General features: G+C 43.4%; 1 protein-coding gene across 10 annotated transcripts in view; it reads left to right on the top strand.

Moving 5' to 3' along the window:
* The window catches only part of LOC109642129 (phosphatidylinositol-binding clathrin assembly protein), a 64,915-nt gene that overhangs the window by 6,646 nt on the left and 31,445 nt on the right, over nucleotides 1–26,824 (top strand). For all 10 annotated transcript variants that reach the window (XM_069519200.1, XM_020106808.2, XM_069519197.1 and 7 more), the window contains exons 2-7: nucleotides 11,312–11,454; nucleotides 23,704–23,779; nucleotides 24,073–24,175; nucleotides 24,922–25,015; nucleotides 25,349–25,460; nucleotides 25,807–25,913. In XM_069519200.1, coding sequence (XP_069375301.1) covers nucleotides 11,312–11,454; nucleotides 23,704–23,779; nucleotides 24,073–24,175; nucleotides 24,922–25,015; nucleotides 25,349–25,460; nucleotides 25,807–25,913 — 635 coding nt within the window. The remainder of the gene's footprint in view (nucleotides 1–11,311; nucleotides 11,455–23,703; nucleotides 23,780–24,072; nucleotides 24,176–24,921; nucleotides 25,016–25,348; nucleotides 25,461–25,806; nucleotides 25,914–26,824) is intronic.

Below are 26,824 nucleotides of genomic sequence, written 5' to 3'. Positions count from 1 at the left end.
CATCTCTCGTTTGTGGCGATTTTTCTCTAAATTGAATGATATTTTTTAAAATTCCACAATTATACGGCAACTAACCTTTTCCAACACCTGTTTTGACTTTACAGTTGACAGAGGATTGCATCTGACAATCTTTTGTGATTTTCCCAAACTTGCGATCCGACAATAACCCTCACATATGAGCACAACACCATAAAGGTCTTTGAAAAGACCGAGGAACAATGTGCATTGTTGTCCGCATTTGAACAATTGTTGTGTCTTACCCTGTAATATGCTTTTTGCCCAGACATTTGGAAAAATAAAACACTCTCAGACATGGTTAGAAATCTCGTGGTGTGCACTAGTTAGTTTCAAGTGTGTTCTGTTCCTTAGTTTCACCAGGTTTGCACTCAATACAGTAACCTTCTCAGCGCTTTTGAACAACAGTGGAAAGGTAAAAATAGATATTCCCTGTTGGGTTCACTAAAGAATCCCAATCATACATTCTTGTTGTGTCTCTAATGGCTGCAGTGCTTGTTGAGTGGCCTCTTTGCTGTTGAGTAATTGCATAGAAGCATTTTGTATAGCCGGAAACATGTGACTTGTTTTTGACCTTTTTGTTTGTTTTGTTACCAGATGCATTTTGCGTGAGCATTGCACAAGGACTCTTCTTGGTGCGGGTTGGGCAGATTAATTGTCCACGTCTATATGGACAAGGACAGGGGACTATGTTTGTGCAAGGCATCGGTAGGCTTCACCACCACCACCCTCATTTTCAAGCAAACCCGCAGCCACAATAGCAGCCAAATTTATGGTATTTTCATCCAACATTGTTTTTACCAGCTCGCTAAGCTGCCGGTAGCTCACGTCCTCTGACACCATTTTTAGCTAAACCCTAGGTTACTAGGTTATTCACGACAAATGAACGTGGCGCTCTGTGTGGGATACAGTGTGCGTTAGTTTAGGAGGAGGGGGGGGTGTGTGTACAGTAGGTCGTTGAGTACTGGTTTGTCTGTCTTGTGTTTCAGTCTCGAGTTTGAAATGTCCAGCTCTAGTTCAGATTCGCACTGATGGGTCACATCCACAGAGCTTTTAAGTGAACATGCGTACATACACTTTTATTTGTGTTACATGTGGGTGTGTTTGCTGGAATGCACTTAAGTGGTATGTGTGTATGGGTGTGTATAGATGTGGTGTTTCTGGGATTGCTACACAAACATTTCCCTTATACCATAATGAATAGGATTTTAACAGAAATGCATTCATGCACAAGTCACATTGAAGTTGGAAGTAATTACCCGTGAGATAAAATATTTTCAAATAACTACTGGTAGCCTCGTCTCTGTGTGTGTGTGTGTGTGTGTGCCTGTTACCATCTGTGATCTGAACGTTCAGTTCAGACTGAAGTATTTGGACAGTTGCACATTTTTTGTCCTTCACGCTCGGTTTCTGCACATTCAGTATGAAAATATTAACATGCAAAGTCTTTTATGTGAGTAGGTTTACAGCAATATAGAAAGAACTGTGTGGGAAACAGTTTTTAAACACGCTGTGCTTACATTTCATAGATTTAAAAGTAGAGCGTATAATGGATTTTAAGCTTGATTCTGATACAGAAACTCAAAAAAGTTGGAAAAACCTCTAAATCTAATATATCAGCCTATGTACATATATTAAAAAGGGGCCTTTTCTAAGATGTTCTTATTTAACACTTCTGATAAAGTAATGCAATTAGGTTTTATGTTTCACCATAAACCTTAAATGATAATTCTGTAAAATACAAGTTTTAATCCCGACAAACATAAATACAGATACCGATATGTCTGTGAAACACTCACAGTGGCCGATTCCGTCACCGATATATCGGTTGGGCTCTGATCAAAAGTAATTGGACATTAGGCTGTAACATGGTTGCTATGGTTTCCCGTGCAGCTTTGTGTTGTTTCAGCATTTGCTGGCGCACAAAAGAGCTCAGTGGTGGCTAGGATTTGAATTTGAGGGTTTTAGATAAGAGAGTGAAGAGGCGACAATGCAAAATGCTCCACAGCAAGTCAAGAAAGCTCTTCAGGATGTCCCTCTCTCTCTTTCAGATGTCAGTCAAACACCATCATGGGACATTCATACAAAAAGGCCTGAAGCTTGGACACAAATATGCCCCCAAAAAGATGTACTTCCCGTGACGTCTATTGTTCCATATTGCGTTGCATCGTTTATTTTGTAGTACGCAGTATTTTCATCATCATTTTATCATTTGGACGACGCTTCGGGTTCTTGGCATGAAGGCAACACAAACAAAAATGTAGGAGTGAAGGTAACACACAAGTGTATTATTATTCCAAATAGGAGAAGGACTCTGACCAGCCAAGACAAAATGAGGAGCTTAAAAGAGGAGCAAGAGATTTTGAACTCAAAACACCATTAACCTCTTTCACAACCTGTGCAAGAATCTTGTCAAACAGTGCGGAGAGAGTCGCCAGACGAGAGCCACTAAAGTACAGTCGGAAAAAACAAACCCCAGACTCAGACACTGCAAAAGGCTTTTGCCCCGCGGCACAACATATGACAAAGACTCCTGAAGATGGAAGCAGATAACAGCTGCTGTTACAACTTACATCTGCAATGACCCCAATTTACACACTCGAGAAAAGGAAGGAGTAACGGGGGATTATGTGTCATTATGAGGATGTGGATCGACCATCAGGAGATGGGATTGTGGTCGAATGGCACAGCTTTAGTTTTACCCTCTTTTTAAACTCTAAACCTTAAAGATAAGCACTAAAGATTCAGTGCCCTTATTGTTCATTTGACTTTTTATGGTTTTAACTTTGAACATCACTATATTTGCCTTGGAATCTTTGTTCTTCCCCGTAGTTTAAGTTCTTTTCTCTACTCGTCTTTTCTCTCATTAGACAGCGTGCACACATTGAGTGATTAATTGCCATCTACTGAAAACCACAAAAAAAAAAGCAGTCAGGGAATTTGAAGAAAGGCTCAATGTGGTTTCAGGGTATTTAAGGATACAAATACTCCCAAGCTTATTTCCTGATATTTGTGTTGCATTGATTCCAGCCCTGATAGACTCGGCTGCAGGGTGGAGCTGGTTAGTAACTGTCTTGAGTGATTGTAGGTGTGTGCAATGTTATCTGAACAGAGCCGGGCAGCCCCTCCCTGGCTGCAGAGCGGAGATAGACCCAGTTTGGACTCCCAGGCGGGAGGAAGGCTCACTGCTGACTGTCTGTATGTTTCGATTGATGCCCGGGGAACACGTGTGTCTAGAGTGTGAGACTGTGTGTGTGTGTGGGGGGGCTCAGTCGAGCTCAAACCTGCGGCCAGGCTCAACAGATTCTTATAAATTCTGCCCCGAATCCGTCGTGTTGGTTTGGATTTAGTTTTAAAACTATTGATGATGCACATAAACTGTAGATTTTCTACTGAATCCACGTTATCTCAAATCTGGTTTTGGATTTGAATCCCCAAGAGATAGCACACGCTCAGAGATGTCAGGCTCCATTCCATGTTTGATCCATTCCCAGAATGTCACGGCATATTCACAGTTGTATCCTGGGGTCAAGAATTCTTGCATAACTCAAGTAGAAGCAGTAAATTTTGTTTTCCCAAGTTGACGAAGATGAGAGACCGTTGAACGGCTTCCAAAGATTTGAGTTACAAACATGTTTATCCTTTGTTGATACTGAAAGTGGGAAAAAAACTCCCTGCGTCCTCTCCTTTGTCTGGATCCTTGACACATATTCGACGGGCTCTTTCCTGACACACGTCACATCCTTCCACCAAGTTTTGTTGGACTCTGTCGGGTACTTTTTGCGTAATCCTGCTAAATATAAAACAAACCTACAGGGGTGAAAACACAACCTCCTCGGTGGAAGTAATAAGAAAGGTAAAACCAAAGTAATGATTGAGCACTCAACTAATCACTGCACATTTCACACTGAAGCTCATTCAGTAGCAGGAGACTCTGCAGCAACAGTCAGCTTTTTATTAAGGGTGTAATACATAATTCAGTACCTATGAAATATTTCTTACATGACCTAAAGACTTGGTTGGCTTTAAAATGTGCTGCCGCCATTACATTACATGAGTCATGTTAGTTCTAGAAAGTCCCAACCTAATTATTTTTCTTTTGCATAAATCCGCTCGTGCATTCTCTCCCGTGTTGCCCTGTTTTGATTAAAATATGTATTTAACTACAACCGTCCGCGGTTGTCATCGCCCTCCTCGTCACTCTCCTTCGAGCCGGGTTGTGACACCAGGGAAACTTCACTGATTTAGTTGTGGGTTAAGTTTCCTCCTCCAGGGAAATGTTGCAGTTACTTTTCCAGCACAAATCCAACTATAAAGAGAGAACACACACGCACACAGTCAGTGTATTAGGTAATGATAGTCCGTGGTTTTAAACAGGCTTTGTTTATGTGCGTGTGTTTGGGAACATTCAGTGCTTCTGTTGCCATCCCGTTCTGATGTCAGCTTATTTTTAGCCGTGTTCTCAAGAGCTTTTGGTTGGTTCAACTGCTTGTTTTCTCTACCTGTGTGTGTCTCCGTGTTTGTGTGTGTGTGTGTGTCTGCCACTCTCTCCATCAGTGTCACTCTTTTCCTCTGACAGAAATTGGTAGACGTTCCCTCCAGACGTTCGCGCAGTGACACACTCGTCGAGACGTGCGTGCAAGAGACTTCAATCCTATTCACTTGACAAGATTTCCAGAATCCCCCCATGAAAACAGTGCAGTTTGTCTCCGTCTCTTTTTCCCACCGTCTCTCTCTCTCTCTCTCTCTCTCTCTCCATCTTTCCTTCTGTGTGAGTAAAAGAGACGAGGGGCACCACTCTTATTTAAAACCTCAAGGGAAGAATTAAAGCTCAAGAACCAGAGCTGGTCTATTAATAGCTCAACTTTTAGTGACACTCTGTCTTTTTTACCCCTTCTCCCTCCTTCCTCTCTCTCTCCCTCTCTCTTTCTTCGAGGCTCATCATCTTATTCCTCCCACCATCTTTCCTCCCCGCCTCACTTCCTGCACTGATCTAACTTAAAATGAAAGTCTACCTTACTCCTCTGGATCGTTCTTTACTTAATTTCAGGCTTTAACTACAGACCCCATCTTAATTCTAGGTAGAGACTTTTTTTTTTTTTTTACATCCTTTTTTTTGGCTTGTTGAAAATTTAATCAGAGTGTACTTAAGCACAACTAATGATTCTTCAACTGTTTTAATCAATTATTCATTGGGTTTCATCATGGTATCAGTTTGCTTGATTTTCTGAGCAGATTCATACCAAGCTTTATATATTTTTTGACTCTAAATGGATCATAATTTACGAAATGAACATCCTGCTGCATTGATCAAGATTTAAAACAAGAGGTTGAGACAATAAACTTCTTAGGAAAATGTTTAATAAAGTCATAATAATAATGATCACGTCTACGTACATTTTTATAAAGTCTATGGTTTTTGTAGAATATTGGATCACACTGGTTAAACAACGGCACATTTACAGTTCTCCTCACTGAAATGCAAAAACCTTTTCCTCCACTTCCTCCATATTTGTTTTCATATCTGTTATCAGACAACTGACGCATCAGCTACAAGAATAAAATACTGATTTCATCGAGGCTCGTAAATGCAGCCTGGTTACCAAGGTGAAGCACAGTTCCTCTGCTGCCGCACTTAGCACTCTCTGTCAAATCACTTTATATGTTCTGGAAGTCATCTTGCAACACAGGCAATGCAACAGGCTTGTGAATAAAAGTGGATAAAAATAAAACCCAATTTCTGTGTTCTCATTTTGAGCCATTTTTAAAACATGATCCTCTACAATATAGAGGAGGAGGAGGAGGAGGAGGAGGAGACGAACAATGCAACAGGAAAGCATCACATTTTCTTTCCTATGGTGATATGTTGTCACCTCCTTTGTCTTTCAACATTGTAGAAAACATAATTTAATCATTTCTACTTTTGTAATGTGGAAAACGTCTTGAGAGTTAAATGGTGATCTGTGTGTGGGTTATAAATGCTATGTTGCTATAGCTGCACTTAAGTCAAATGACTGTTTTATTCTTTGGAAGTCATCTGACTGTCTAAACATACATGCAAATCAGTTACCTCACCTCTATTATGGGATTGGCTATATCGGCAGTAAAGTGAGCCATAATGGAAGTAACTGAATGTGACACAATGGCTGTGAAGGTGCTCTTCATGATGTATAAAAAGATTTGTGTGTCCACCCCCCCGCCCCCCTGTCCGCTCTTCAAAACAAGAATGGCATTTCCACAGTCCTCTCCCCTCGGAGCACATTCTCAAAAGTTAAAGGTTCTTTCTTTTTTTTTTTTAATGCCAACTTAAAAACGAAGAGAAAATTTAGCAGGCTTACAATTCACGTACAATTCTTCACACCTCTCGCCGCCTCCTGTCAGGAGGATTTCAGACGGGGAAAGAAAGAGGGTGGGAGGGGGGTGAACCGGGAATCCTCTTTTCAGGCGAACCAGTTCTGCAGTCCCTAACAGAATGACAGACAGAGCAGAGAAAGAGATTACTAATACATGCCAGACAAGGTGCTGATACTGCAGAGCGTTAATCTTTAACAGATTGGGGCCACCCCCCACCCCCCCGGTGTGCTCTGTGTCTGGCTTTTCATCTGTGTGGTGTCTGTTATTGCGTGCATCCCCTTGTTACTCAGTTCCTGTGCACATTCTGAGTGAAGGTCAGTCAACTCTGGGGCGGTATGTCTGTTCAGTTAGCAGCGAGGTTAAACCTCGATGAACTGCAGGGTCGCCGGCTTCTTAGAAACATCGTCCTTCAACCGGACGACCGACATTCATGTCGTCCTCTCGGCGAGTTTCCACCCCGCGGTAACGTACTTGAGGAAGATGTTGAGCACGACGCGACACGTGTTCAGTGGTGCGGTCCAACCTTGAGAAGCAGAAAGAGGAATTTTCTGTGTGAATGGTGAATCATTGTGTGTTTGTCAATCACCATTTAGTATTACCAAGAGTGTGGTATATGTTCAAGGTGTTTTCAAGGTCAGGGAAGTGCTGTCATTGGACAAACATTTATAAAGTAATGGTTGTAACATGCACACAGGTTACAAAAGACCACTGTTGTAGTCATGTGAGTAGGATTGCAGCTAACTGTTCCTTTCCCTATTCATTAACCTACAAATCGTTTAAGAGTTCAAGGTTATTGCTTGTTTTATTTGAGCTGCAGTCCAAAACCCTGTTGGGAAAGAAATATATAAACTGTCTTTTGTGGCAAAGAAAGTCAAGTCCTCGTGTTTGAAGCTGAAGTCTTCAATACGTAGAAAAGAAATAAACCTTAATCATTCTCTGAAACGGCCAAGTCATACAGATATCTCCAAGTATTATATATAAGAAGTTAGCTGAGTAAACTAAACTTAATCTAAATGAAAATAACAAGTGTTGTGGCTACGTTGGCGTCCTTACCAGTGATTGGTTTCAAAACATCCTTTTTCAGGAAGGTCACAAGTTCAGAGATTACATCGGCAGTCGTGTCCCTACAGAGTATTTACATTTTTGAGATTTCTCCAGAGGCTCAGGAATTTCAACTATGTAAAAGTTAAAGCTCTCCGTGTTCCCTGAAGAGAAGAGACGGCACGTCGGCTGAAGAAGCCGAGGCGCTGGTGTCCCTTTAGGTCTGACCAAGGTTTAAAAGACGTTAAAGGATTGAGAAGCTGATTGCGAGTCGGTTATCTAGCGTTGATCCACTCTGGGCTCTGTCCCACCAGAAGGCTTGTTGAATTATCTAGATCCCCACTTTACAAATCTTGGTGTCGGCTCTTGATGTCAAATCCTCTCCAGTGATGCAGACATGCCAGAGTCGGTATCCACTGATGCCAAGTTTTAAAAGATATCAACAGTAGTCTTCTTTCGGTGTCTCTTAACAAGTGAGCAGTTAATAAACAATGATTTTACATGGTTTAGTGTCTAGATGAATTTGTAATTAATACTAATGGATTGTTGATTGATTTTTAAGCCAGTGTGTTATGGTACTGTAGTCAATCCTGCGCGGTTGACTGAAGGAAGTGGTTCAAAGTGACGACCAGAAAGACGAGTGGTGAACACGACTGAGCAGTTTGTGAACCTGTTGTAATGCAGAATATAAACATGTGGAGTCAGGGACAGGAAGTACGTTTGTCTGCAGATCATAGGAGATGAAGAAGGAGATAAAAGTGGATAGAGAATCAGTGTGTGTGTGTGTGTGAGAATATGTGGGGGCATAGGTGCATGAAGAAACAAGAGAGCGCAGATAGAAGGTAGCAAGCTGGGCCAGATGTCATCTCCTTCTCCACCTCCCTCCTTTGCTTCCTCTGCGTGGTCTGACCTCCTGCTTTCTCTCTCTCTCTTGCGCACACACAAACACAGAGGCAGTAACTCACAGTCAGGTGTGCAGGTGCTTACTTTCTGGCACAGCTGACAAAACTAACTCGCAGAAACAGCCACCGCGTTAAAGAAAATTGATAAATTGCTGCCTCTGTGTATTGAATTGCGTCCCTGTGTGCTCACCCAGCATCACACTTTCTCCTCGCCCACCGGGTCATGGTTTCTCCGGCGCTCACACTGCCCCCTCGGTACCAGGAAGTCTCTGGTCTATTGTGGTTCAATCAAAGGCCGCAGAGGTCAACACACGAGCAGTGACAATGGTCCTCAGATTAGACGTGGACAGAGAAGGTCACTGTTGGGAATGAGATCACATTTACTCAGCGGTCACTCCTAACATGTGTGTGTGTGTGTTTCTGTTAGTCACACTGATGATTTCTTGTCCAAGGCAGCAACGGCCCATTGGAGTGTGATGAGGAGATGTAACGGAGAGGAGAGGGATTATATTTTATTCTGACCAAATAATCAGACACGTCTGAAAGTGATTTGTCGTGTTTGGACCCAGGTGAAGGGGAGAATCCCATTTCTTTCTAAAAACCTCATCAACTCTTTCTGAAATGTCACAACAACAGGAAAAATGTCTCCTCTATACAGTCCTGCCTTTAAAAAAAGAAACTAGCATTATAAGATAATAACGCAGCTCTCTAATGCACAATGAGGTGTTCGGTCAGATTGCAGTTAAGAACCGTCAGACTGAAACATGTGTATTTTTCCAACTGTGGTCAAAATAATTGCTCAGGGTCTGAAGAAGAAAAAAAAAAATAACCCTCATCCTCAGACCTGTTTCTGGTGAAGACGACTTCAGGAAACAGAGCAGAGATAAATCCAGGCTGGCGGAGGCTTGTTGAGTGTGTGTGGATCCTTACAAATTGTCTGGATGAAGAGACACTCATGCCTCTCATATCTCATTATTTCTTTTGGTTTGTCTCTCCCTTACTCCTCTCCCCTCTATTCTTAGCCACTCGTCCTTTTTTATCTGCTTTTCCTTTCCTCTCGCTCTCATAAATCCTTCATCGTTCTCTTTTAGTCCCATTTCTCTCTCTCTTTTCCCTCACCCTCCTTTTTTTTTTTTTTTTTTTTTTACTGTGCCATATGTTTCCCTCAATTGCGTCGCCTTCCCCTTCTCTCCCCGGTCTGGGATCACTGGCATCTAATGCTTTCCTCTCTGCCTGATTAAGTCAGCACATGTACCCTTTACATTATCACTCCCATACATACATACACACTGATGCCAGCGTGTCCCCGCAGACCTAATCAGGCCGTCTCTTAGTTCTCTGCATACACCCCTCCAGACCTAATGAAAAAACATGAGGCCGGTTGAAATGAAGACGAGATGGACAGGCGGAGAAAAAAGAGAAAAGGTAGCGGCAGAAATGAAAGACACGGAGTGGTGAGATTGAAAATAGAACGCCAGCGAGGCAGCTGATTCATTAACAGAAGCCATCAGTCGCTCCTAATGCATGTTTCCAGTTCAGCGACATTAATTGTTTCTAATCAGTGTTAATAATATCATGCAAGGATGCAGTGGGAGGCAAAAGAGTCGCAGAGAGAGACGAGGCGAGGTTAGCAGTCAGAGCGGGGACTCATCCAACGTGCTGATGCCTTCATACGGCTGGAACATTTCCCAACAGACATGAGAGCGTGTGATTTATGCTGCTGCCACTCGCCATGTCGCAAAACTGCATTTCAGAGTGTTAGCAGCTAAACGTTGTTCTGGTGGACTGTCAGCCACACGGCTAAATGGATGTATTGTGCTGTAATGTGCTGTACATTACTCCACACTCCTTTTGTATTGATGAAGTGGCCTAAAGCTTTGTGTGTGTGTCCGCAAGTGTTTGATGGAGATAATGTGCATTATTGAATGAGCGTGTGCACATGCTCGTGCAGGCGTGTGCACCTGATTATGATGATGAAGTCTCCCGACGGGACTCTCCCCGCTACAGTCCTCCAACAGTCTAATGAGAAGCTGTTTCCGTAGTTACCAGGTGTGGGAGCCGGCAACTCGTAACGTCCTGTGGCGAAGAACAAAGAATGGGGAGATGAGCTAGAGAGAGAGAGAGACAGACAGAAAGAAAGAGAGAGAGAGAGAGCAGGGGCAGAAGTGAAAGACGAAGGGGTTTAAAGAGATGGAGGGCTCTAGAGAAATACAACAGAAAAAGATAAAAAGCCTTATATCTGGTGTGAATGATCAATTTAGCCGTGTGTGTATTGATGTTTGTGCTGGAGAGGATCCCTGTGTGTGTTACATGTTGAGACTGAAGACACTGGATCTTTACAGTCAGATGCAGGAGCTGAACAAGAATCCATTCAAATCAATCTCAACTAAAGTGGAGCGGAGAGGTGTTAGCATCTGGTCCGATCCCATCAGGCAGCGCCAATATTAAGTTCACTTGTAGTGAATTAAAGAGGTTTTCTAGATAGTGCTTTTACATTGATTGCTCAATAAGATCTAGTGTTTTAATTGAATTAAAAAAAGTCTCCTGTTGTCTCTGAAATAGATTTTTCTGGTTGAATTTATGTTTAGGGTTTCTAATGTGTGTATGTACATTTAGTCCCGTCTTTGTTTGGTACATTAACGGGTTTATTAAGTGCCCACAAGTGTATTTTACTTATTCAGTAATAAATTCAATTCACTATTACATTTCTTACCTCATGGGCTGTGTGGAGGTTTGGGGGAGAGGAGCTCGTTTTAACTTTTATATACAGAAAAACCTTATTTAACACAAGAGGAAAGAAACACTGAAACTCCATCAAGTCTCCTAATAAAAATTCAGCCGAGGTGTGTGTGTGTGTGTGTGCTGTGTTGGTCTGTCCTTGGTAAACGTGTGTGTCTGCGTTGTTCTGTGAAAAAAGCTATTAACTGTTGTTGTCGATCAGGGCTGTCAAACTTTGTAAAAAGTTTTTTCTCATCACTTCTCTTTGTTTTCTCGGCCAGATCTGATCCACTGCACCAATGAGATGAACGTGAGCATTCCCCAGCTGGCGGACACGCTCTTTGAGCGCACAGCCAACTCCAGCTGGGTGGTAGTCTTCAAAGCCCTTATCACCACCCACCACCTCATGATGTACGGCAACGAGGTAGGAGGCTACCACACACACACACAACCACACACAGACAGACACACACACAGGCACTAAGCCCTCCAGGGCAGTGAATGAAGACTGCATCAATAAGTTACTTTAGTACTCGGTCTCCCAAATACATGTATAAATTCAAATATTAAGATTTTTAAATCGACATCAGCACAAGGTTTAAGAGTAAAAGCGGGTGTGTGCAGCCTCTGACCACATTCACATTGGACACGTGCAGTGAATAATCGAAAAAGCTTTGCAGCACAGAGAAATTAATTAGCTCAGTACGAGCTGGAAGCAAGAAAAGACGGGGCACAAGGACGGAAGCAAATGAATGATCAAACAAATGAACTTCATAAAAAAAAAGAGGGTCTAAAACTAGAAGAATAACACGGTCCCCTCTATGGATTTGCAGCCGTTCAAAGACAATAATTGGAAATTGAGATTCAAACTCTCCCCGCTGTGTTTGCGAGAGCTTTTGGATTTTTATTAATTGTGAGTTTTGCCATGCGTCCCACTGTTTTTCACGAGAAGAGGTCTGATAGAACCACTTGTCTGCAAAACGTCTCAATTTGCATGCAACAGTTCAGTGGACGCTTTGAAAATGAGAGGAGAGATCAGTTCAGAGAGCGATAAGGTAATTCACAGGAATAGTTTAACATATTGGAAAATGAGCTTATTTGCTTCTTGCACAGAGTTGAACAAGAAGATTGATGCAACTTTTCACGTCTGCACAAAAAATCCAGGAGCTGGTTTTGCTAGCTGGTGTTTTACTTCTCTTTTCAGTCTTCGTACTAAGTTTCTGACTCCTGAACAAGATCTATTCTCATGTAGCTCTAAGAATAAAGTGATTTAGTGTATTTCCCAAAATGTTAATATATTCCCTTTGAAAAAAAAACGCCACTGAAACTATCTCCACTGTAAATGATGTACTTATACGTATTCTTGCCTGAAAATACTAAAGTACTCTTGTACATACACACTATAATCAAACACACCCAAAAGCTGACACACCCTGAGCCGCATTCCTTTTCATTTCCTTTGAAATGGGGAAGCATTACTTCCCTTGAAGTGTGGATCACTTGTGTCCACATTACACAACACTTCCTTCTGTTGGGTCAGAGTTTCTTGCATTAGACTAAACTTCCTCAGAAGAGACGAAGGCGTGTGAAATGACTTTGTGTTTATGTGCGACCTGACTGATTTCACTACAGCTCAGAGACCTCCGCTGACGTGCAGGCTCGCCACGTTAAAGAAATTGAGAAGCTTTAGCATAATCAGGTTAATAATCCTGGGGTTTATATTTTATACCACTACTAATAATTCCAGTGCAGTGGACATTTAACATTCAGTGTTTTATTTTGATTTAAAGCTCCATGTTTAAACATCAACATGCTGCTCTTTAGTGTTTTAATGGAAACCACGAAGAAGACGGTACAGAAAGAGCTCATACAAACGTGTTTCCTGTGTTTCCAGTCGTGCGTCTCCAGGATGTAGTAGAACAACTGTGTGTGCTCATCAGCCTGCATTCATCAGGCCTGTCAGGACAGCGGTGCTGACTGAGGCTCGGTGGCCAGGTGTCCCCGCTCCCTCACGGCCGCCCCATCCATTATAGTCCGAGCTGAGAGAAATCTGGCCGTAAAATTAGAAACCACAGACCCACAGAATTGGGGTCAATAGACTGTACATTCCTTTTCAGATCAACACACCGAGTGGTTGCAGCTTGGCCGGCTCACTGAAGATGGCCTGGTGCACTGTCTGCTGAACGCTCTGATCGTAAAGAACATTTTCATCCAGTTAAATGAGACGAGCTGCGTGTTCGCCACCTCCTCGACATGAGCGGCAGTGACCGATGGACGAGATTTTTGAAAGGAAATAGTGTTGACATAGTCGAGTCAGAAAGGTGATGCGTGTCATATTCCATCAGTGTCGCCCACTTGAGACGAGACGTCATTTTCTCAGATCACGCTGGCTTCAAGCTCCACTCAACCTGAAAACCCCAACAGGATGAAATGAACGCCTCTTTCAAAATACATTTTTCTTTACATCAAATCTCAAACTTTACAGGTTTTAAATTACTCGCTGTGCTCCAGAGAAATCAAATCATCCAAAGACATTTGATGATCTCGCAATATTTACCTCAGCGGATTTCCGGACTGAAGCTAGCTTACCTGATTTAACAGCGTGAATAAATACATGCGGAGGACACCAGTCGAGGAGGCGCACTCAGCCCAGACCACCTCCACATGTGGGTCGGATGACGTGATCTCAATGTGTCCAGGTGGTAATGCTAATTGATTACTTTTTGATGTTTTACAAGTTGATTAACGAGAAGATTGTCTACGTCACTGGCGTCGTTCTGTAAATCACCTAGTTTAGGTTGAACGCTACAGCAGCTTGACTCTCTCCGCTCTGTATCTCCTGCACGTCTGATATTTAAATTCCGTCCACTGTTGCATTCATTGTAAGTAGGTCTGGGTGTCAGCAAAATACAGTATTTTTTAAATGCAGCCCACTTCATTCTTCTGTTCATGCTAATAAATTCAGCCCATGCTTTTAAATTGAATGTGAGAATTTCTCATTCAGAGCAAATAGCAGGTGAATTAAGTTTAACATCTTTTTTTTTTTTGCCTCAGCTGCCGTATTTGTTGAAAAGCTTGAGATTAGAGTAATATCGCATTTTGTGTGAGTGGGGGAGAATGGTTGACAGCCCAGTATTGATACTCCTTCAATTCTTCATCCCCAGTTTTTTCCTCCCTGCCAAGAAGCAATCCTGGCTCGCTCCCCAGTGACACAGAGCGATCAAGAGTCAGTCGATATCTTTGATCGGGATTTCACTCTTTCTGGTACAAAGCCACTTAAAGAGTTCGTCTCTGCAGGATCTTACATTTAGAGATTGTGTTCTCGTACATGAAGGACGCTCGTCTGAATGCTACAGACTAACAAATACGTACGTACTTGAGGCTGAAGGCAGTGTTTTAAAACTAAAACGAACCAATCAAATGTTTTTACTCCTTGTCAGGGATAGTCTCACCTGAAACGTGACCATTTACACACTTGGTGTAAACAGGAAGCGGAAAATACTGTGGACGAGGAACAGCAATTCCATGTCTGCTGAGAGTCGCATGTTCAAGTCACATGTACCTGGTCCCGTGTTCCGTTCCTTTCCGATAGGTAGTCATGCGTTACCCCAAGTGGTTGATGATGACATTTACGTCATAAGGACTTAAGCCGCCCCCGGCAGACTAGATGACACACAAACTATGAATTCTCCTCCCCTGCTGCTATTCCAGTTGTGACTGATAAGAATCAGGAAGTGAGTATGGGTGACGCAGCCATTGTTTCCAAATTTTCCCCCGGCCAGACATGAACGCTGCTCTGCTCTAAAACAAAGCTGGCTAAATGTCTTAAAAAATGTAAACGTGGAAAGGAGACGCAAGTGTAGCAACAGTGACTCATTTTAAATCTGAGGCTTGGCAGCGTAGAGGCAGCCTAAATGTCTCTGCAGCCTGGGGTGTGATAAGTGTCCTGGCTGCTTGTTTGGCCAATGTCTCAGTCTGCTTCCAGGTCTTTGTACGATAGGCCAATGTGTACCAAAAACAATCCAGCAGGAAACCCCAAACAATGGCCGCGAGGGCCGTTTTCTTCCCCCTCACTCCAAGCCACTGCGCTTGTCTCCCTCCCCTGTAGGGAGGCCGCTGGGTCTCTCTCTCTCTCTCTCTCTCTCTCTCTCCCGGGAGTGTTTTTGATGCTTTGACCATCCAAGACGTGAACGAGGCCGAACAAAGATAGAGAGGAAGTGAGGACTCAAGAGAAAAAGGGCAGGGGTTTTATTTGTTCATGGAATTACGAGAATGGGGGAAAGATGTAGGGGATGACGAGACGGGAGTGTTCATGTAAGAGGCAGAAATGGGTTCATACAGAAGTCAAAGTTATTGTAAAATTGATTTTCACAAGGTTAAAAGCACTTCACTCAACCCACCTCGGTTTCTTTTCCCTTCCAGCGTTTCTTGCAGTCCACGCTCAAAGACTGATTTATCCCCAGATTTACTTAATGTAATAAGATATCGTCGTGTGAATGCATTGCTTCCAGTTTCTAACCAGCACTGATGAAGGATCCCAATGTAAATGGATGAATATGTGAAAAAACACCCAGTTTTCACAATGTTACTGGAGGAAACAATAAAAAACTTCCTGGATTAGAAGAAAACGTGTCACAAGCATTCGAACAATTACGCTCTCAGGCCTCATCTGGTTGTCTTCGTAAATTCCTGTTTAGTTCAATACTAAGATTTTTGCGGCTGATATCAGTTGATTTACAGAAGTTTCCCTGTATGTTTTTTTTACTGTGTTCAGACACTTTCTCTCCTCAAATTAGTTTCTGTAACTATAAATAAATACCGTAGAAACTGCGATTCCACCCGAGCAGATAATCGAACTCCCTCACTCGTCACGTTTAACTGTGTTCCCAGATGAATCTTCTCAGTTGCCCTCAGAGTTTTCGGTTTTTCCTCGGTGTACTGTGACTTCGAGGAATGTCACAGCCCAAAGATGTGCCAGACCACATGGTCCGGTATAACGCGGCCCTGCGAAACCCATTCTGGCAGTTTGTTTTCAAGGACGTCAAGTGCTCAGAATACTACCCATCATACTCTTCGTCTTCAGGACGAGGTAGCTGTGTCAGTGGGAGAAAATTACAGTCTGACTGATTTCCCCTCAGTGCATCGGGAATCAGAATAGAGAGCCGAGACTCGGGCTGAATAGGAACAGGAATGAGTGCGTTGGAAGAGTGAGGGAAAGATGATGGGGATAAGTGGAGGGCAGGACGAGAGAGAGCGGGTCAGGACGAGAGAAGTCGGTGTGAGAGTCACTGAGGACATGGGAGGAGACAGGGATGGTCTGGCGAGGACACCGGCGAAAGTGCTGATGGTGGCAGGACACACTGCTTTTCTTTTTTCTGTCTGTGCAAGAGATAGCGAGAGATTCAGGGAGGGTAAGGTGTGTGTGTGTGTGTGTGTGTGTGTGTGTGTGTGTGTGTGTGTGTGTGTGTGTGTGTGTGTGTGTGCGTGTGCGCGAGACGACACAGTTTGTGTGCTTTTAGGGCAGTGTGAAGTTGCAGTGTGAGTCGTCGCCCCCCCGGCCCATCTCGCTGCCACACCAGTGTCCCAGATAGCAAACGGCCCATTTGTCTCGGTGATGTCACTGAAGCACTCTCGTCGCTGACGCTCCCTCGCCTCCTTGGGGAGAGCGAGGACACAGACAGATGCGGAGATTTAAGCAAGGATAGGGCGAGCGAGAGATATTGTGAAAGGCGGACGAGCAGGAAAGAAAAGGAGGAAGGAGGGAAAATGGGAAAAAAATGCTAAAAAGACAGAAAGTATGAAAGTGCTGACTGGAGCAGTGTGTCAGAGGGAGCAGGGAGGATGTGTGTGTGTGTGTGTGTGTGTGTGTACATTCAAGCTTGTCAGATTATCGCAAGTGACCCCTATTAGAGTCAGGGTGACCTCACACACACACCAGTCACCACACATGTGCTTCCTATCAGCTGCTGGTGTGGCGAACATAAAGATGATTAGTGTAGAAGCAGATACTGCATGAACAATGTGTGTGTGTGTGTGTGTGTGTGTGTGTACTGTCCTCTGAAGGACCTTTTCCAGTAAAAACACCGACCTCAAACATACGAGGAATCTTCAGATATTCTTCTGTGTAATCTTAAACACACGTGCACTTGAAGACGTGCGTTCCTTCTGAGCCCATCAGACGCAGTCCACCAGAAACGCGTCGGCTTCCACGAGCTTTTAAGAGATTGTCCCAGTCAGCGATGTCTGCCTCTGTTACTTGTTCTTCAATACTGAGTGAGGTTATTGATTTGAAGTATCTGCTGACACATTACTGAGGATTCTAATTCAACCCATGCCCACAGCCGTAACTAGGTGCGGCAGGTCTGTCGAGCTTTGACGGGTTGTGAGTGGCACTGTGGTGAAAACCATACTCCGGATGTTGTTTTGGCCAAGAGCAGAGAAGTGTCAGGAATGGATCAGTGTTAAGCTGAAACAATTAGTTGATTAAAGTCTGTAGAAATTAATTCACAGGAGCTAATTTAAACTTGTCAAAATGTCAAAAGTGTGCTGGTGAATGAATATTTGATGTATTTCTTTATGTATTAAATTGTTATGAAGTAATCTTGCTTTTCAACATCTCGCCCCGTGTTCGCTCCTTATTATTCTAAAAGGTACACTCCCTGTGAGAAGTCCTTTTTTTTTTTTTTTTACTGCTTCCACTCGCTTCTCCTCGAGTGCCCTGTTTAATTAGTACAACTGTAATTAGCTCTGCTGCCGCCACCCCTCCGTACAGTTGCACTGGAAACATTACAATTAGCTGATTCACTGCATGTGAGCTGCTTAAAAGTGATGTAGTGATTTAAAAGAGAAGACATTTTTTGTGAACAACCGAAACAGAACAACTGAAGAACACTTAGATGTTTATTAGACATTTCCATCTGTACCAAGGAGGAAACATTCAGTATTTAGGAATGTGGTCTCTGGTCGGTGGAGTCATGTCCCTGAATTTACTGGATTACCGGATGAGATGATTAACTTTACTTTTATTGATATAAAACATTTCCCTCAGCAATTACTTTACTTGCTTTTGCTATTTTATTATTTATTGCTGACTCAGTTACTGCACTACAATACCCAGAAGTCTCAGCAGGCGTTGCCACGGAAACACAGGCACGATACAGAACTGCGGAAACATTGCACAAGAGCTGCTGGATTTATCCAAAACTGATCCAGAATTTGAAAGAGTATGTTTTATGTCTATTCCCACAGGTTTGTTCCCTTTTACTTTTGAAATGGTGGAACCAGATGTTTTCTAGCACTGCTGATCGCCTCACATTCAAATGTTCCAACGACCGGTATCCCCAACACCGACTATCCAGGAAGTGATTGTGACCTTTTAATTTCAGAACTCCACATGCCCCAAAGTAATTTGTACTCAGTAACTCCTTTAAAGTACTTTGGTAGAAAGGACAAAAAAAAAAAAAAAAACTTCATTCTGCAAACAGTGGCTGAGATGTTGAACCAATTTACACAGAGCTGGGTCTGATTGATTCGATCATGGATGATGAACCGGAGGATCTATATAAAAAAAACTGTTCATGTTTGGCTTCTGTCAGTCGTGTACAAGTATGATGACCGTCACATTATAGGGAGGCAACTGTACTAATACCTACTCTCTACTGTGTGTGTGTGTGTGTGTGTGTGTGTGTGTGTGTGTGTGTGTGTGTGTGTGTGTGTGTGTGTGTGTGTGTGTGTGTGTGTGTGTGTGTGTGTGTGTGTGTGTGTGTGTGTGTGTGTGTGTGTGTCTCAATTGATGACTCATGTTGCTTGTCTAGATCATTGACCTCACAGCCACACTCATCCACCAGCAAGATACAACAGCTCCCCTGAGAGCAGGAGCCCACACGCTATTAGCCTTGTCACCTTGTAGACACACACACACACACACACACACACACACACACACACACACACACACACACACACACACACACACACACACTTAGAGCTACAGTGAACTTGCAGACGTTTAAATGTAGAGATTCAATCCACCCAGTTTTCTGTTTCTTTCACACACCGAGTGATTTTAAGGGCTGAATGTCTGATTGTGTAAAAGGAGAAGAAACGCTACATCGGGTGGAGGAGGAGGAAGAGGAGGAAGAGGAGGAGGAAGAAAGAAAGAGAAAAAGGAAGGAGAATCCCATGCAGGCAGGAATTAGGCCAGGCGATTTTGTGTGTGTGTGTGTGCACACTCTCACGTCTGTATCTATCCACGCGTCAGCTTCCTTCTGTGCGTCTCTCTGCTTGCATAAGAGCTGCTTCCATTCAACTCAGTCCGATCACGACTCATTCTTCTCGTGTGAGTCATCACCTTCTCAGCTGAACTCAGTTTGCAGTCAGTTCTGACGATTTTGTGCATGTGTGCGTTCGAGGGAAAGTGAAGCCCAGCACCGCAGCCAAGAAAAATGAATTCCCCGCGGACTCCCTGAACCCCCGTTTGAAGATAACTAGACCTAATTGACCCTGATTCATTCCCTTGTAAACAGATCCTCCTCCGTGCTGAAGTGTCCTTGAGCAAGAACGAGAATTCCACATCGCTCGCAGCTATTCGAAAGCTAACAGAGAATTTCACAACCAGGATCAATAATTCCCTTTGGTCGACGTTGTTGTTCGTTGGCTGTGTGTACATGTCGGCAGGTCCAAAGGAGGCCGAGCGGTAACTGTTTCCCAGACATAATGCAACGTGAGGTCATGTTTACCAACCAGGTCTGTGGGGGATGAAACGATGTGGTGTCAGCGAGAACTGCTTTCTATGGACACGTCATGTGCTTCTGTTTCCTCTGGGTTGGGAAATTAAAAGTAGAAGAAAAGTTGGGATTTGACAAGTAACTATCTACAGTGTCAGAAACGTCATCACCTTCATACCTATGTTTATGAGCCAGAAGTGATGCTCGGCTTGAACGTCTCTCCTGAAGCTTCCTTTTACTTTTTGTTATACAACTATTTTTATAATTTATAAGAACAAACGTAAAACAGTAAGAGGGAAGGAGGTGGAGGATGGATGAGGGCTGGACGCTGGTAGCTCTATGGCTGTGTCTCACTGTTGAGGTAGAGGGAGCAGCCAGGATCTACATGAGAAACTAGACCAAAGTATTTTGGATACAGACGCTGCTAACGTCAGTTAAAACTTTAGTCTGTGCAGTAGTGATTGTTTAACGACACAGGACTTGAACATCAGTGTCATTAGCTGTTAGAAGTTGTTTGTAATGAGAATATAACTTTGGATTCTAATCCAGATGCAGTTGAAACTGCAGATTTCCAGCCCCGACTACACAGTTCAGAGAAGAAGAAAAAAAAGAAATCACCTCAGGCTGTGGTGTTTGGTTACTACGTCAACCACCGACTTGTGCACTTTTGAGAGAAGGACGTGGAAGGAGGTGGAAGGAGGTGGAGGATGGATGAGGGCTGGACGCTGGTAGCTCTATGGCTGTGTCTCACTGTTGAGGTAGAGGGAGCAGCCAGGATCTACATGTATCAATAATGCATGAGGTTGTTCTTCAATATGCTAACATGAATTATTTGACAAGCCGAGCCGACCCGCCTCACCGTCTCATCCCCCTCTATCGCTCTACATCTCCTCAGTCTCTCCTCCTTTTCACTCATCTCTATTCTTACACCTTTTGTCAAAATCTCCTCTCAGAATAGCGTCTTTTTCTTGGAACGTCTTCGCTGAATAATCTCGGGCTCAGCGGGTTTCTGAGTCTCCCTCTCTGTCTCTCTCTCTCTGCGCCGAGTGTCTCTGCCCCTTTATAGATTTTCTCCTTTTCAACTATATCCATGCGTTTTGTGTGGGTTCTCTGTGCCTCCGCGTTTGTATCTGAGGCTGCGGGGAGAAGCTCAGGCTTCCGTCAGATGGACTTTTGATGAGGAAGAGGCAGAGAGAGCTTATGAAGTGTGTGCGTTTCATTTTATTTCTTGCCGTGTCTCCCTTCTTTCCCCGGTTTATCTGTTACCATCTTGTCTGTCTTTACCTGGGTTCATGATGACACGGCGGAAAGCCAAAGTCATTACCCCATTATCTAAAAGACGAGAAGTATCCACACAGCTTCACATTTAACCTCATGTACTGTGTCTGCGTGTACAAAATAACTTAAATGCATGTATGGACCTGAAATGACTGTGTTTAATAAGTGAAAGTTACCATCCTCCTTATATTCACTCCATGGAGGCTTCATTTTCACCTCTATCCTCTCGTAGCCACCGAAATCAATAGTAAACTTTTTGGCAGCTCATTTCCTGTCCACAGATGGAAGCTGAAATCCCTTCATGTGACGATGTGAACATTTTTTTCCCCTCCTGCGTAAAACATACACAAAAGAAAAAGGGCAAGAACAAAATCAAATTCTTTTTGCCTTTTTAAACAGTCCCAGAGCTCTTGGAAACGTGTCAGTGCAGCTGAATCCAACACACATGCCCGCAAGCATATTTGTGCTCACAGACGCACATTCATAGATGCTCAAACCAGCCAGTGTGGCTTGGTTCTCTGCCAGATCGGGAATTGGCAAACTGGCAAATCTCAGATCATTTTAAGTCAGCTGGACAGAGACAGCCTTAACGTTAAGATGCTTTTGGGAAGCCTGAGGCCTGAGTTCCCATAACCATGGACGGTGGCCAAGACTTATCCCACAGCTCTCTGCTGTGCAGCGATGTGAGGAAGACGAGATGGCACAGACGCTCACGAGGGACAAAACAAAAAGCTCAGGTCCAGTCTTCAGAGACAGAGTCCAGGTGAAGTGTCAAGTCTCATCAGTTCAGAGTTCCTCTCCTGTCTCTACCCTCCCTAATAGTTTCACTGAATGGCAGTATTTCTAGAAAATGCAAATGGTTCTCACCCTGTTCAGTAATCTGGGCGAGTACATAGAAAGCACTAATGAAATAAAAATACTACTCTCCATCAAGAAAACAATGGACGTGGTTGAAAACATAACGTCACGGGGGAGGTATCACGGTACCTCTCCCACGTAGACGTGTTCTTCAGGTGCACGTAGAGTTTTTTTTCTTTCTACGTTTCTCTCACAACACAGTCCAAGGCCTTCGGAGTTCTTGTTACACAGATCCCATAAACTCTGCTGAGACCGTCACAGCTTGTTTTCTATTATTTTGTTTTCCCTCACACCGAATCATTTTCTAAAGCCCATTTACGTTTGCGGTGCTCGTCCATGATGCTGTTTGTCTGAGCGTCCATCTCTGCTAGACAGATGAAGAGACTTAGTTGGAGAAATGGATGAGCTACCGGCACCTGCTCAGGGACCTGGGCCCCCTCAGAGGTCTGAATACATCCTGAATCTGCAGCCAGGAAATTCTGGGCTTGAGAAAGTGAATAAGTAAAGCTGTCCGCATCATTAATATATTAATACCGGAGTGCTCTCAAACAAGACAAAAAAACCCCTCTAGAAATAAAAGAAAAAGTCCTCTAGGAGAAGCTCAGTGGCCAACAGTGGAAAACAGAGGCTGTACTGAGTCTGGAAAGGTGATGTTGGGAGAAGACGTAGACACAGGCGGAGTTCACATTTCCACTCTCCAGGCTCATTCTGACACTTTCCCAACATTTTACTAGGAGGCTTGAAAAGTTCGAGGAAATATCCGGAGCATCCGAATCTGACATTTGCGTTGTCACGTACAGAACCTCTGGAACGTTTCAGGAACATGTCTGGAGTTCGGTGCAGGTCTGAAAGCAGCTCTAGTGAACTTGTGAGACCAGTGAGAGTGTTCAGAGCTGGAATGTTAAGGTTTAAATGTAAACAGTCTGTGAGTTATATTCATTGTTTTTTTCGTCACAAGCCAGACGCAAAGTTTTAGTGTTGGTTTTGATCTCATGAACATTTAAAGGCATCTTTACATGATAATTTATAATGTTGTGCTGCCAAGGTTAATTAATTTGGTTCTGCCGGCTTCCTCCTGCCGTTCGTCCTCCCTCACCAGTTCTGTACCAGTGACTCAGCAGTGCTAATAAGTGACTGTGAGAAAACCAGCAGGAGAACAGTGGATTTTTAAACACAGACGTCCCAGCCTGCGGCGATGCAAGCAGAGATTAAACCATCTAGAGCAACAGTAGAGAGACACGGGTTAAATCCTCCGCCCTGCTGTTAAAGAGACTCCTCCGGTCGCTGTAGTTGACCTCTGACCTCGCTGCATGAAGGCAAACTAACGTCAGGAATACACAGAAGAACATAAAGAGACTGTTCCATCATCACGCCGCCTCTTAGCATCTCGGGGGGATTAAACGTTTGAGTCGCTGCAGACACTGCCGTGTGCTGCATTTTAATTGAGACTTAACTTTATGTCAGTGATGAATCATGTCAGTCGTACTTATTAGCTGCACGTTAATGAGCATAAGCTTTTACCGTCTGTGAGACAGTGAGCGTTTTGTTTTACTTCGTCAATTATCTTTAAAATTAGGAAAGAACAACAAGCTCTTTGTTTATATACATCGGTCTGCACACATCTGCACCAGGTATCGTCTTCACTGGAGTTTCTGTTGTTGCTGGCTGCTGACTTTTCAACTCAGGCTTTGAACCAGCAACCCCACAGTTTCAGACCTATGGATGTGTTTAACATTTGAAGTGAATGTTGAGCTTTTTATATTTAATTGACTCATTAACGTTTGTTTCTTCCTCTCTCTCTCTCATCACAGCGTTTCATCCAGTACCTGGCCTCAAGAAACACCCTGTTTAACCTGAGCAACTTCCTGGACAAGGGAGCTCTGCAAGGTACGACACGCACGATCACATTTGACTCTAATCCACAGCTTTTTAATTCGGTTTTAATTTGTTTTTGAGAAAACAAACGGGCAGTATTTTGCCCCGAAGAAAAATGATTCAGAGAACCAGAATGTTCCTGACAATCAGGAGGACGTTTTAAAAAGGTTGTTTTCAAAACTCAGTGACTTGATTCAGAAGCATCCGACTCAGGGCAGATAAACAGTGAAGTACATAAACAACAAAGAGACAAACGGCAGGAATCATTTGTCCTTGTCTCATGTAACACCTTCCCTCTGTCTCAGGTTACGACATGTCAACCTTCATCAGGCGATACAGCCGTTACCTGAACGAGAAGGCCATGTCCTACAGGCTGGTGGCTGTGGATTTCACCAAGATGAAGAGGGGGTAAGAGAGGCCACAAACACAATACGACAACCTCACTCATCGCCTCACACTATGTTGTTGCAGGTGTCCTTTAGCCCACTGCATTGAAAGAAGAGCAATGGACAGAAACAGAAACATTTCTCTGGATGTCAAACTATTAAATATTGCAGGACATGAAAACTAAAAGTTTTAGTCAGCTGGAGGAAACCGTTGACTGTGTATAATGATTGACGTCGTGCCGCCATCTTGTGCGTTTGACGTCATTTAAAGCCAGAGTCTGCACGGGAGTGATCGTGGGATTTAGTCGCAGTAACGAAGTCTCACTGATGCACACGCTCGACCAGTCGCGAGTCACGTCGTCCTCCAAAGGACAGACTTTGAAGATTTAAACTCTAATGTTATCTACCGCAGGTCACATGTGAGAGGAAGCGAACTCACTTGGGGATAAAAGTTCAACATTTGGAGTTCGATGAGTAATTTTGCTGCCGTTCTCCTGCTACCGCTGGTAACTGATTAGCTTAGCTCAGCGTAAAGAAAGTTGGAGGTTGTGTTGTGAAGATCATTTCAATGTCGGAAAGATCAGCTGTCGTGGAGCGACGCTGAATCCTTTGTCATGCTGATCCTCTTCACTTCAAGAAGCCGTACAGATTTAGCATTTCTGTGGAAGTGTTCTTATGCAGAACATCACTTTTTTTTTTTTTGTACTTCCCATAGTTTTTCTTAATTTATTCATTCTTTTTTTTTCCTCGTGCATTTCCTTGTGTAAGGATTGACGGAGTGATGCGCACCATGAGCACAGAAAAGCTGATCAAGACGCTGCCCATCATCCAGAACCAGCTAGATGCTCTGCTGGATTTCCAGGTACTGTGTGTGTGTGTGTGTGTGTGTTTGTGTGTGTGTCATTATGCATGCTTGTTGTGAGGTTGTGGTTGATTCACTTCCTTATCAAAATGTAAATTTAAACAACAGATTGCAAAGTTTGAAACCTGGTGTGTGTGTGTGTGTGTGGGGGGGGGGCGTGTTCTTTTCACGGCAGGTGAAAGAGCTAATGGTATTTAAAAAAAAAAGAAGATTGGGGCATATTTGAAAGAGACTTTTTGTGTTTTGTGAAAATCTTTGGAACAGTGTGATGGAGGTTTTTTCTTCTTCTTCTCCTCCTTTTCTCCCACCTCCTCCTGCTCCTCCTCTCCCCAGGCCAACCCTAATGAGCTGACCAACGGAGTGATCAACTCGGCCTTCATGCTGCTCTTCAAAGACTCCATAAGGCTGTTTGCTGCTTACAATGAGGGGGTCATCAACCTGTTGGGTAACACACACACAAACACACACACACACACACATATATTATAATCACACTCTGGTTGCCATGGCGCTACAGTAAGTTTTAACAAGCTGTCATGAAGCTGCTTCTGTTTCCGTTTCTACTTAACTATACACTGATATTTCCTTCCTTCCTTCCTTCCCAACTTACCTCCGTCCACTTTATTCAGTGGTGGATGGTGAATACAGTAGAGAGAAGACACACAGTTACACAAACTTCAACTCTTCTTCACTTCCTTCCTTCCTTCCTTCCTTCCTTCCTTCCTTCAACACTTCCTTCCTTCCTTCCCTCTTTGATTTTGAATCTTACTCTCTGCTTTCTGTCTCTGTAGAAAAATACTTCGACATGAAGAAGAACCAGTGTAAAGACGCTCTGGACATCTACAAGAAATTTCTTTACAGGATGACGAAGCTGTCAGAGTTCCTCAAAGTGGCCGAGGTACATGCGCTCACACACACACACACACACACACACACACACACACACACACACTCAAAAGTACGCCAACGTGCACATTCACATCTGGAGTAAGATTTATTAGGGTTTTTTAAAAAAAAAAAGCATCTGCAGTTGAAATTTACAGTTTTCCTCGTAACTTGTTCTGTGTGGTTTCCTGGTTTCATTAACTAACACACACACATGTACGCAAACAAACACACACACACACAGATTCTCAAACACATCTTCAATTGTGTTTGTTGCCTCTATACTGTGTGCAGTACTGTGTGCAGTACTGTGTGCAGTACTGTGTGCAGTCAGGAGAATCTGACTTACCCTCAATGACCCACATTTTCTGTACACACACACACATGTATACACATTCCTATATATATATATATAAAACACCTTAAGATGGAGGACATGGTTAGATGCTCCGTTAGCTCCCTCTCCTCCTGCTCCCCACACTCCTCCATCTAATCCCTTTCTTCTTCCCGGCTCTTCCCTCTGCCCCTGACAAAGACAGATACTCGTGCGGCTCTCCCTCTCCCAGTGCCCACAGATCATCCCTCTTTCTTTCCTTTCCTCCTGTGCCCTCCTCCTTCCCTCTGTCCTTTGTTTCATCAGATTTGAAACCGTGAGAATCAACTACCACAGTTGATTTCATTTTTCCGCAGAGGAAACTGTGTGTTCAAATAAACCGTCCAAATCAAGATGCTCTGTCTCTGATAATTAGGTTCTGAGGAACTTCCATTAAGTGTGTTTTTCTTTTATAAAGATGGAATTTAATTTTTAAAAAAAGCACAAATCCAGGGTCTTTAAAAGCTCAACTCTGATCATGAGTCTAGAATCTAAACCTCTAAACCTCATCAGGATTTTCTGATCTAATACAGAAGTTTTTACAGATCCTG

Source organism: Paralichthys olivaceus, chromosome 22, assembly GCF_024713975.1.
Source record: "Paralichthys olivaceus isolate ysfri-2021 chromosome 22, ASM2471397v2, whole genome shotgun sequence".
Classification (NCBI taxonomy): Eukaryota; Metazoa; Chordata; class Actinopteri; order Pleuronectiformes; family Paralichthyidae; genus Paralichthys; species Paralichthys olivaceus.
This window is presented reverse-complemented; position numbering and strand designations above follow the sequence as displayed.